The sequence below is a fragment of the Hesperophylax consimilis genome, chromosome 30 (assembly GCF_061612785.1).
Source record: "Hesperophylax consimilis isolate HC1 chromosome 30, BYU_Hcon_1.0, whole genome shotgun sequence".
NCBI classification, from domain to species: domain Eukaryota; kingdom Metazoa; phylum Arthropoda; class Insecta; order Trichoptera; family Limnephilidae; genus Hesperophylax; species Hesperophylax consimilis.
Window position 1 is genome coordinate 4,213,330 of NC_142865.1, and position 12,136 is coordinate 4,225,465.

General features: G+C 37.2%; 1 protein-coding gene across 1 annotated transcript in view; it reads right to left on the minus strand.

Moving 5' to 3' along the window:
* Positions 1 to 12,136, minus strand: part of Rrp6 (exosome component Rrp6) — a 46,437-nt gene that overhangs the window by 2,663 nt on the left and 31,638 nt on the right. The window contains exons 9-13 of the mRNA XM_089649719.1: positions 8,859 to 9,007; positions 6,312 to 6,450; positions 4,058 to 4,176; positions 2,635 to 2,740; positions 385 to 459 (exon numbers count right to left, since the gene is read on the minus strand). Of these exons, the coding sequence (XP_089505845.1) occupies positions 385 to 459; positions 2,635 to 2,740; positions 4,058 to 4,176; positions 6,312 to 6,450; positions 8,859 to 9,007 (588 nt within the window). The remainder of the gene's footprint in view (positions 1 to 384; positions 460 to 2,634; positions 2,741 to 4,057; positions 4,177 to 6,311; positions 6,451 to 8,858; positions 9,008 to 12,136) is intronic.

The window sequence follows — 12,136 nt, forward strand, 5'->3', positions numbered from 1 at the left end:
TCATCCCTGAAAATTCTATTGTCTACCCCCCCCCCCCCCCCCCCCTCCCTAGGACAGAATATATGGGTGTCTAGAAATTAAAACGGTTTTGGCCCTCCGAACTCACTGGAGTAGTCAATGTGGCCCTCCAGCTGAAAAGTTTGGAGACCCCTGCTCTAGACCAACAAAAGGTAAAACGCAATGCACAGTGCCCATTTTGCATTGCGACACAATGCGTGGGCATTTTCATAAATGTTCACGTGAACCAAACCAAAATTGTGTTGGGGTTATTTTTAAATGATTATGCCGTGTCTAGTCTTATTTAGTCTATGCAAGCTAACGATATTAATAATACAGAAAGAAAAATTGCTTTGAACGTTGAATATTATTTGAAGAAATAAATACCTGATAATCTTTAACCATGAGACATCTTTGGTAGGGAGGCACAAATCTGATCTTTACACAAGAAAAATCAAAATCCTGAAAGAAGAATTGATAACCCTGTAAAACTTGAATTATTTTTATATAACCATTGCTCATTTTCTCCACAGGGGTAGGCAGAGAGGATGAGCCGTCACACAACTCTGTTCTGGCACACACCCCTTGCTTCATTCACATTCATATACCATACAATAATCTTCCGTTAACTGACTCTTGACATGACATTGAGGCATGCCTTACTCGGGCGTCCCCGAATTCTTCTACAATTCACTTTCGCGTCATTCATTCTCCAGGCACTCTTTTTTCCATTTCTCCGCTCCACATGTCCAAACCATATTCAAAAAATGTTTTATTTAAACTTTAAAAAAATATAACTGAATACTCCACTGCCCAACATAAATATCTAACCAGGGCATGAAATTTAGTATTAGTATTCTGTCTAAAAGATGGTTACATGATAACTCAATACACCTTTAAAAAGTGATATATGTAGTCATTAAAAGCGATGAAGAAAAACTATCATAACCTAACCTATTTAATCTAATTTTTGTTTCATTACTTTTCATGACTTTATATCACTTTTAAAGGTGTGTAGAATTGTCATTTTGATGAGTTATACGGTCACCATTATGCTCTGCCAAACAAAAACTAATAATATATTTAAAACTAAAGTAAAAACATGGCTGAGAGAACAGACTACAATAATACAACAATTGGCAAAAAAGCTTCCTATACTATGGTACTAAACTCTACAACAAAATCCCACTCTCATTCAAAACTCACAACAATATTGTAACATTTAAATCTCAAATAAAAGGCTGGATACAAAACATAGGGAGATCAAAAATAGATAATATACTGACACCAAATACAGACTGAAACTGAAACCAATCAACTGAACAAAAAACACCTTGTAATATATTTATAATTATTCCAGAAAAAAACACTATTTAATATATTTATAATTACATAATATTATTCATACTACTAAATTTTTATAATATGTAAATAAAACCCTCAGCACGGGAGATCCCAGTGAGGATATCATTATCTATATTTCTTACAAAAAAGAATAAATTTGCAGGTTAAAAATATACAACTTTCCAATATTCTATAACACGTAATTACGAAAAAAAATCAAAATCGTGGGACATGACTAAAACGCAATGTACAAACTTTGGCGAAAATCCCCATAAACTTACATCTTGTACAAACTTTGGCGAAAATGCCCCTATACTTACATCTTGTACAAACTTTGGCGAAAATGCCCATAAACTTACATCTTGTACAAACTTTGGCGAAAATCCCCATAAACTTACATCTTGTACAAACTTTGGCGAAAATGCCCATATACTTACATCTTGTACAAACTTTGGCGAAAATGCCCATAAACTTACATCTTGTACAAACTTTGGCGAAAATGCCCATATACTTACATCTTGTACAAACTTTGGCGAAAATTCCCATAAACTTACATCTTGTACAAACTTTGGCGAAAATGCCCATATACTTACATCTTGTACAAACTTTGGCAAAAATGCCCATATACTTACATCTTGTACAAACTTTGGCGAAAATGCCCATATACTTACATCTTGTACAAACTTTGGCGAAAATATCCATATACTTACATCATGTACAAACTTTGGAGAAAATGCCATGAAACTTACACCATGTACAAACTTTGGAAAAAATGCAATAGAAAGCCCTGAAACATACATCTAGTAAAAAAATTGGCAAAAATACCCTGAAACCTACTTCTTGTACAAACTTTGGCGAAAATGCCCATATACTTACATCATGTACAAACTTTGGCGAAAATGCCCATATACTTACATCTTGTACAAACTTTGGCGAAAATATCCATATACTTACATCATGTACAAACTTTGGAGAAAATGCCATGAAACTTACACCATGTACAAACTTTGGAAAAAATGCAATAGAAAGCCCTGAAACATACATCTAGTAAAAAAATTGGCAAAAATACCCTGAAACCTACTTCTTGTACAAACTTTGGCGAAAATGCCCATAAACTTACATCATGTACAAACTTTGGCAAAAATGTCCATAAACTTACATCATGTACATACAAACTTTGACAAAAATGCCCTAAAACTTACATCTTGTAAAAACTTTGTCGAAAATGTCCATAAACTTACATCATGTACAAACTTTGCTATAGAAACTAATAAAAAATAATATATTTGTTACCTTTGGAGTCACAGGTAATGCTTCCAATGACCAAGGTTTTCTGTTATGTTTCTTCTTATGTCTTTTAATAACTCCCCCTCCGTTCATATATACGGGCAGACCTTCCCTGAAAATATTTAAAAAAAAACACTATGAAGTTCAACATTACTAAAAAAAATTCTTAACTTTTGGGACGCGTTAACACCTAGAGCAATTATGGGAGAAATTTCTCCCAGACCTCTAATGTCTATGATTTTAGTACTGTACGAAACAATATACTGTCCGTACAATAACTGTAGATACGAAGGTAGCTGGGTACACTTGTCAGCGTTCTCAGTCTTGGTAGAGGTTGTAGATGTTGTAGAAGTTCGTGGTAGAGTTTAAAGCCACCATCAGAGAGGAATTTATTTCCAGATCTGAACTGACGAAAAGAATTTAATACTTGGCAAAAACTGAATTTACTACTGAATAAAACACTTGAAAATATTTCTTGAGACTTTTGGAGACTTGGAGATGGTTCTTCAGGAGAGAGGATTCTCTTTCAGAGGTAGTTGTTGAACTGACTTTGTATGGAATTCGGTTCTCTATTTATAGAACGTTTTCAAATCGAACCCTCTCGGAGGTGTTCTATCCTCTTTCGTGAGGAGTAAAGTGGTTAGGTATTTTTCCTCTCTGCAATTATCTTGTTGAGAGGAAAGTTATATTTTAATATGATACCTTTCACCAAGTCAGTTCAATCTACCAAAACCATCTCCCGCAGTCCCGTTTATTTATTTCATAAATAATTATACAAGTTTTCATATTGGGTTTGAAGTTAAATATCTTTGGTTTGAACATTTCCCAAAGGGTAACAAATATAGTTAGATATAATTATTCATGTTATTATATTAGTATATAATCATTTCTTGATGTTGATATTTATTTCGTAGTTATATCTTGCATCTTTTTCCCGTAAATCCAGTCTGATGATATCACAATTAATCACATTTGAATCTGTTATCAGTGTTTGATAAGAAAGTCAAGGTGACATGCTGGGCTGTGATTGGTTGGAGACGGCGGCCATCATGGAATTCCATCCGGGGAGTAGTGGAGGGGGTCCTACGTAAATACTGATTAGCCTTCCTAGCCGTGGTCACTTCGTGGGTTGGTGTGTCCGAGGGAGGTGCTGGATGATTATTTTCAGATGTATTTCAGGTTCTGTTATTATATTGCTATGTAATTATCTTGATTAATCACATATAATACATCATTTGATTGAGTTATTTTGATGTAAAGATTTCCAAATGTGTCGGCGACACGGTATCGAGCGGTTTCGGGGTTGAAGTGTTTTTGTGATTTTGGCGTAAATATGAATTCTCTTGAAATATTCTGGAGGTCTGGATACGTATGATACAAGTACTATTTTAGCTAAATTATGTGTACATGATATAATTATATAGCTCACCTGAATTCCTCCAGCTTATCATGGACGAACTTGAGAATGGAAGGCGTCGGGGGAGGCATTGACACCTGGCTGTCCGTTGATTGGTACTCGGCTGGCGTCGCGGCCACCGTGTCTCTGGCCTGCAAAGTCCAATATATATATATAATATTGCTAGACTCGTAAAGAATGCAATGAAAAAAATTATGTTTCTTAATTCTTTTGTTATGCCATCTTTGGAGATCCTGTATGTAGGGGATTTTTAAGGAAAGAATGTTATGGGAAGGAAAAAGGTGTGAGGGGTGGGTAGGAATCTGGGGGTGAATATGTCCAGGAGAGACAGGCGTATTGTAGGGAGTTTACATCTCCCGAAAATAATGACAACATTACTTTTACCCACATTCTTGTGAGGCCGGTATCACTGTGAACCTGCGCGCGATACCTCGCGAGGCAAATAATTCATTCTATCTCCAGTGGTCTAGCCGCCGGTTTAGCCCTAAAATCTCCTCTAACGTACGCAATCTGTTTTGTTCATGAAATTATTGTAACGTGAGTTTTGTTAAAATAAAAACTAAATTGAAGATATCCGAATTCTCATTTTAGCACACCCGAGAGTAATCACGTAAAATTGGATTCTGCGGATTGGAGAACCACAGCCAATCATTCAGCCGACAACCCATTTAAATTGGCGATAATCACAATCCTCCAAAGTATGAATCGAAAAGAATCCATTGAACAATTAATAATAAACCGCTCGACCTACTTAGTACCTACTCCTGAGCTACTCAGCCGGAATCGTAAACAAAACAAGCACCTACTTGTCTACCGGCGACAATACGTCACAGGCCGTCTTTCACATTACGAGAACTCGCCAGAAGGTTCGAGTCTACCGCCTAGGCATAATTACCGCGCCGCCGAAACTTCGCGAAAGGTCCAGACCGAGCGAGTGGCCTCGATTTAGTTGCCATTTATCTACCTACTGCTGCCACCAGCCGAACGATATAAATAAGCCTGATGCAGCGAGCATATAATTAGTATTCAGTATTTACTATCGCCGACCACTATTACCTACCGTAACGCTGACCCAGTTTCGCGAGCATTCTATAGTATTTGTGCATAATAAACGTGAAATATTGCGATTGTAAAATCAGCTTTCAACTTATCAATAAACGCTATACCTGAGTTGGAGACATCTTTCATTTATACACCACGATAACCACAAATCCATCCCTCTCACTGCAGTGTAAGGCGATGGGTCGAGCTGTACAGGACAAAAGGTCTCCCTCAACCAGTGTCTCCTGATCCAACCCGCCACGCAGAAGGAGGGCAGACATCCGCAGCCAAGACCTGGACCAATCTCACTCCATGAACCCTGTTCATCACTTTCCACATCCGTGCAAAGTCACCAAACGTAGCAAACTACTTGGGATGATCTATGACAGAGGTGTTAGTTATCCAATTTATCGTTCCTGAGGCAGAGATACTTGTACCCATCTCCCAAATTTTAAATTAATAAAATGAAAATAACAAAGAATTAAATAAAATTTACTGGCGCACGCCGGATTTCTAGTCGTGAGTCTTACCACCGACCACGGAGGCCGTCAAGTAATGCTGAACGAAGATTAACATTGTCTTGTTAGAGAGAAAAGAAACCTGACGGCCGCTGTTCCCAATCCTACTGATCAACAGTTAAGCCGAAATTTTGGCTCAACACTGCTCAAGAGCACAACTAGGCTCTTTCCAACGGAAAGGTGACGACTGAGCGATCTACCAATTTAAGGAAGGCAAACTACTGGATTAAGCCTGCCTCAGTAAATGACTACTTATGAAAAGTGTCGACAGAGTGAAAAATATTCGCGACGCCAAGACACGATGGCATTAAAGTCAAGAACATACTTTATTTTTAACCTATTACATACGCCAGGTAAATAATATATAAAATATCGGTTTATGTAAAAAAAATTAAATGCATTAATAATAAACACAATAATTAATTCATCAATTTTAATTTAACATTGAAAGTTTTTACTTTGATCTCATTTTATTGTCTATGAAAGTGGGCGGGGCCACTTAGGATAATCAATGGTAAAACTGTTTGGAAACAGGCGAATCGAATGTTACTGAACAAATTACTTGGCTGATCGGAGTCTGAGATTGATCCTTCGAAAAGTTGGGAACAACGGCCGTCAGTTTTTGAACCACAGCTAAGCTGTTGGGGAGCACAAGGTATTTTTCGTCTTCTTTGCTCGTATTCTTTCAGCGTGGCGAAAAAACTCACCCGTCTTATCATTTGATGCAGGGCCAACAGATTACGCTTTAACAACGGTGGTACGGGGTTACAGCAAGCCAGCAGTCCTTGCATTTCCCGTGGGAGTGATTCGGCTATCTGCAGCAGCATGTGGTTAGGAAGTACATAACTGAAAGATAAAATAATAATATTTAATACATAAAGACTGTGTTTCTGCTATCGTGGTACGAGAACACGCCGTCAGATGGAATGCAGGAAAACACTTCTTCTTCTTGACATATAAATTTATTAGTTCACAATATAATTGCAGAGGATCTTATTTTCCTCTGCTCAAACTTAAACTGAAAGAAATAAAGGTCTAGTTTCCTTTATTCTTCAGTTTTCTCTAGGTTTACATAAACCTAGTAATTATCTCACGACTGACTGAGTAGGTAGGCATGTACCTACCAGTTATTTCAATACTGCCTCCTACCTAGGTACGCCTGTACCTACCAGTTATATCAATACTCTCCTTTTTCTGGGAGGTATCTGTATTTAAACTAAATTCTTGAAGGACATATTACAAAAATAAAGCTGTTCCACCCGCTCGTTGGAAAACAACATTCTTAAACATAAAAGATAATGCACTTAACTATCCTAAATAATACAGACGTGACTTAAACAATACAAATATTTTAAAGGGATTATTTTAAGGGAGATGACACTTTATTTGGGGCTTTTATTACTATGGGACAGGGGTGGGAAGGTATTGGCAAATATTTTTAGGCATAATGGTTTAACTAGGGTGATTATAAAATGGAGAGCGAACAGTTCTATTTGAAAACCGCCGCCGCTTGAAGTAAAATGTCACGAATTCTTAAATCATAAATGATACACAAATAAGACAATATTTTTATAAAAATACCAGGCCAATGAATTGTTTTATTGTAGGGTCGAATGTGCAAATGTGGGAAACTACACTAACTTTGAAAATACGAACTGTGGGAATGGGCCTGAAGGCTAAATTTTATTGAGCAATATGTAAAAGTCGCATTCTGGAAGAACCAGACTGAATATTCAACAAAATACGTTTTATTTTCCAGATGACATCGGCCCTGAAGAAAATAATTTCCCTCAGGGCTGATGTCATCTTTTGGGATACTGTGTGGAGGGTCGTTTTTAAGGAATGGAAGGAGTTCTGGGAAATCCAGGGGTCAGTATGTCCAGAAGTGACGGACATATGAATATATCCCTCCCACTGCGGAGCAGGGCGATGGGTTGAGAGACCAGTTGATGTAGTCAAAGGGTTTCCCCAAACCAACCTCTCCCGATCTGGCACTCCACGCAGCTGGCGGGCAGCCGCATCCTGAACACACCTCACCCGATGAACCCAGTACTCCTGCTAAGTCACCAAACGTAGCAAACTATTTGGGGTGACGTATGGCAGAGGTGTTGGTTATCCAATAAATGTTTCCCGGGGTGGTGGCACCCAATCCCGCCTCCCAAATTGTCTGCATTATTAAAGGAATTTGAAGCAGGTGGATGAGTTTGTGTATTTAGGAAGTATGTTCTAGAGAGATGGGAAGGCTGACAGAGATATTGAAACAAGGGTAAATGCAGGTAACTCCATTAATGGAGGACTGAACGCAGTTGGCGCTAACAAAAAATTGTCCAAAGAAGCGAAGTTAGCAGTCCACAACGGAGTGCTGGTACCTACCCTGATGTATGGAAGTGAGGCATGGAACTGGCAAAGAAAGAATGAAAGTAGATTGAATGCTGTTGAAATGAGATCCCTGAGGCGTATGTGTGGTAAAACCATGTTTGATAGTGTGAGGAATGTGGAGATCCGCAAAGAGTGCAAGGCTGATGTAAGCGTAATGAGTAAGATTAAGAAAGAGACGCTTAGATGGTTTGGGCATGTAGAGCGAATGAGCGAAGATAGGAGTGTAAGGAGGATATATGATGCAAATGCGAATGGTAGCAGAAGTCGGGGACGCCCGAGGAAGACATGGCACGATCAAGTGAATCAGATACTCGAGTCGGGCCATGTCAAGAGTCAGAATAATAGAAGAGTATGTATGAGACGATGTATGAATGTGAATGAGGCAAGAAGTGTGTGCCAAGACCGAGTTGTTTGGCGGTCCGTCCTCTCTGCCTACCCCTGCGGAGAAACGGCGTGATGGTTAGTTGGTTAGTTAGTTAAAGGAATTTTTGGGAACAGTTTATGCGTGTTAAGGTACTTCTCAACATTCCTCTTCCCCTCCACACTAACTCCAACCTCACAACATATATTACCCCAATAAGGAACTTGAGTGAAAAATATTATGGCTTAAAAAACATATATTCACATAGATGAACAAGCGCTGATACTTTTTACTGTATTTTATTAATAAATCGTCACTTAAAAACGATTAAAACCGTGAGACACTCAAACGCCCTGTGATTGGTCGGCGGGTTCTGACAGCACTTAAATCGCTACCTCACGAAGACATTATTATTATGAAAACGATTATTAATCGAGAAATGATCGATTGAGATTTCACGATTATCGCAGTGCTGCCAGGGATACTGATAAATAAAATAAATTAAATTCCTTACCTGGTGCTCTCATCCTCGAGTCTGGCAACCCCGTCCCTCCACTGGAAGAGAGATTTGAAAGCAGCCAATTGTTTGTTGTTAAGCCTCTTTCTGGATCTCAGGTAAAGGTCCATGTAGCTGTCGTCATGCATCACCGGCTTAATATATGTCTGAAATCAAATAAAAATTATGTGCGACCTTTCCTGGAATATGCTTTACAAATCTGCAGTCCATATTTTGCTAAAGATATAGATTTATTTATTCATTTTCTCCATAAAACGGTTATGCAGAAGATTACAAATTTGAGGTACAGGGTTTTCCAATAAGAGGTGTTATTTTGATATTCAAAGAAACTTTTCCCGTAAAAGATCAATGGTTTCGTTGTTTGTGTGGCACGTAGCGCCGTCTTGTTGAAAGTAAACGTTGTCCAGATCAATACCATCCAATTCCAGCCATAAAAAATCATTAATCATCTCTCGATAGCGCAATCCATTCACCGTAACTGTTGCTCCAGCCTCATTTTCGTAAAAGTAAGGTCCAATGACTCCGCCGGACCATAAACCGCACCAAACAGTCACACGTTGAGGATAGAGAGGCTTTTCAACAATAACTCTTGGGTTGCGACAATTTTGCTTGTTGACGAAGCCACCGAGGTGGAAATGGGCCTCATCACTCAAGATGATTTGTATTTGATTCACTCAAGTGAATTTTAATAATTTCAATGCGTTGTTGAAGAGTGAATCGTTCCATTTTTATTAATGGCGTAGTTTCTACTTGTCAAATGTCAAAAAATGACAGCTTCAAAAGTAACATCTACCGAAATAGCGGGCTATTCAAAATAACACCTCTTATTGGAAAATCCTGCACATGTAAGTATAAAATAGAACGGGGACAGTTTTATTATTTTGAAACATACGTCAAAAGATACTAAGTCAAATAAATAGGACTGTAAGCACCGGTTTTTTTCACCTAAGACAACTCAAGTCTGTCCGAAAAAACCTTCCTACAGAAGCAACAAAACTACTTATCAACTCTTACATAGTCTCACGTCTCGATTACTGCAACGGCATTTATGCCAGCCTTCCAAAATATCAAATTGACAAACTTCAATCAGTGTTTAATGCAGCAGCACGGCTCATAACCGGGGTTTCAAAATATTCGCACATTTCAGAACACCTTCGTAACCTTCACTGGCTCAAGTGCCCTGAAAGAATCCAGTACAAACTGTGCTGGATGGTGTTTAAATCCATCAATGAAATGGCCCCACCCTACATCTCTGAACTATGCGTCCCGGAAAACACTGGTCTGAGGCAGTCAACTCTTAGATCAGCAACATCATCAGCTGTAGGCAGACTGATGGAACCTAAGCGCAAGCCAAATACAATGTTTGGTGATCACGCTTTCGGAGCATCTGGGCCGAAGGCTTGGAATAAACTCCTTCCGGAACTAAGATCCATAACAAATCCAACAAATTTAAGTCTAAACTAAAAACTCACCTTTTTAAGCTTTCATATCCTTAAATTAAATATACCATTCCTCAGAGAAAGTCCAATTATATCCAATTATGTCCTAAATCCTGTATATAAATTTCGCTAATAAACAATAAGTTAATGTTAATTAAGTGTTAATCTCAAGTGACCTACCAGGTAAGAATTGTACTGTATATTATCTGCATATATAGTTAGTAATAACCAGAGATGTGCAAAATGGGTACCCAAAACCATTTGAAATGCAAAATGGAAATGGGTCAAAACTTTTCCATTTGAAAATGCAAAATGGTTTTAAGAAAAGCATTTCAAATGCAAAATGCAAAATACCTATTTTCAAAATGCATTGAAAATGCAAAATGGTTTCTCAGGTCAAACAATTAAAATAATTATAGAATTTTTAAACAATTTTGTCATTTAATAATGGACATCAATGTAGAACAAACATATTACATGATGGTAAATCCAAAAACACCACAACTACAGATTATGAAACCACAAAAAAATTGCGCGGGACTAATGTTGCCAACGTAAAAACAAAGAAACTGCTATCCAATATTTAATATTACAGCGTCATGGCCCCATGTTCAGTATTTGAATCAATATTTTTTGTAATGGTATCACTCAATTGCCAGGGCTCCTACCAGGGAGCAACTTGACATATGGAAATTATCTCTCATAGCGAGGTTGAGGACCGACTTATATTTGGGGCTTATGAAAAAAAGATGAGTGGAGATAGTATGAAGAATGTTGCAAAAAAGCATTTAAAATGGAAAATGCATTGAGAAAAGCATTTAAAATGCAAAATGCAAAATGGAAAATACCCATTTTGCATTTTGCATTTCCATTTGAAATGGATTTATTTGAAATAAAGCACATCTCTGGTAATAACATAGATCATTGTAGAAATGTATTATATATCTGTACAGCGCCCTTGAGGTGATTTTGCACAAAAACGGCGGTGTACAAATCATCCAAATATTATTATTATTATAGCTACTGAACTGTCTGTAAGTGACATTAAAGATGTCGATGCACAATGCAGAATCGTTGGCGCGTTCTGATAGGTAGAATCCCTCGCTTTCGGAGTATAAAAAAGTGCATAGGATATCCCAATGAGTATACTTGTTAGGCACGTGTAAGTTAACCTGTTTCAATATAAGTGGATTAAGAATAGTGCCAGAAATTTGTTTAACATATTTTTCAGTAAAAATATCTTTCAGCATACTTCTAGGGTGTTCAAATCGAGCATTTCTGTTAAAAACAAGGATGTATACAGGAATTGACAGTACGTATATTCTCTCATATGTAGGTAATGCATTAACCTCTTTTGTACTACTATTACTACTTCTAGGATACGGTTTAATTCAGAAGGAGCCCAAATAATACATATACAGTAAATACATATACAGTAAACACATATTTAGTAAATACATATACAGTAAATACATATACAGTAAACACATATTTAGTAAATACACATACAGTAAATACATATACAGTAAATATATATATACAGTAAGTACATATACAGTAAGTACATATACAGTAAATACATATACAGTAAATACATATACAGTAAATACATATACAGTAAAAGCATATACAGTAAATACATGTACAGTAAATACATGTACAGTAAGTACATATTATACAGTAGAACCCCGTTAATTTGAAATAGCGTGTAATTCGAAATTTTTGCCAAAATAATATGCACAGAAATTTTTTTTCATACAAAATGGTTTTTTAATTCGATATTTCTTAATTTGTAATTTATTTTTTTCCGTGCACGAAAATTTGTTTGTGTAATTT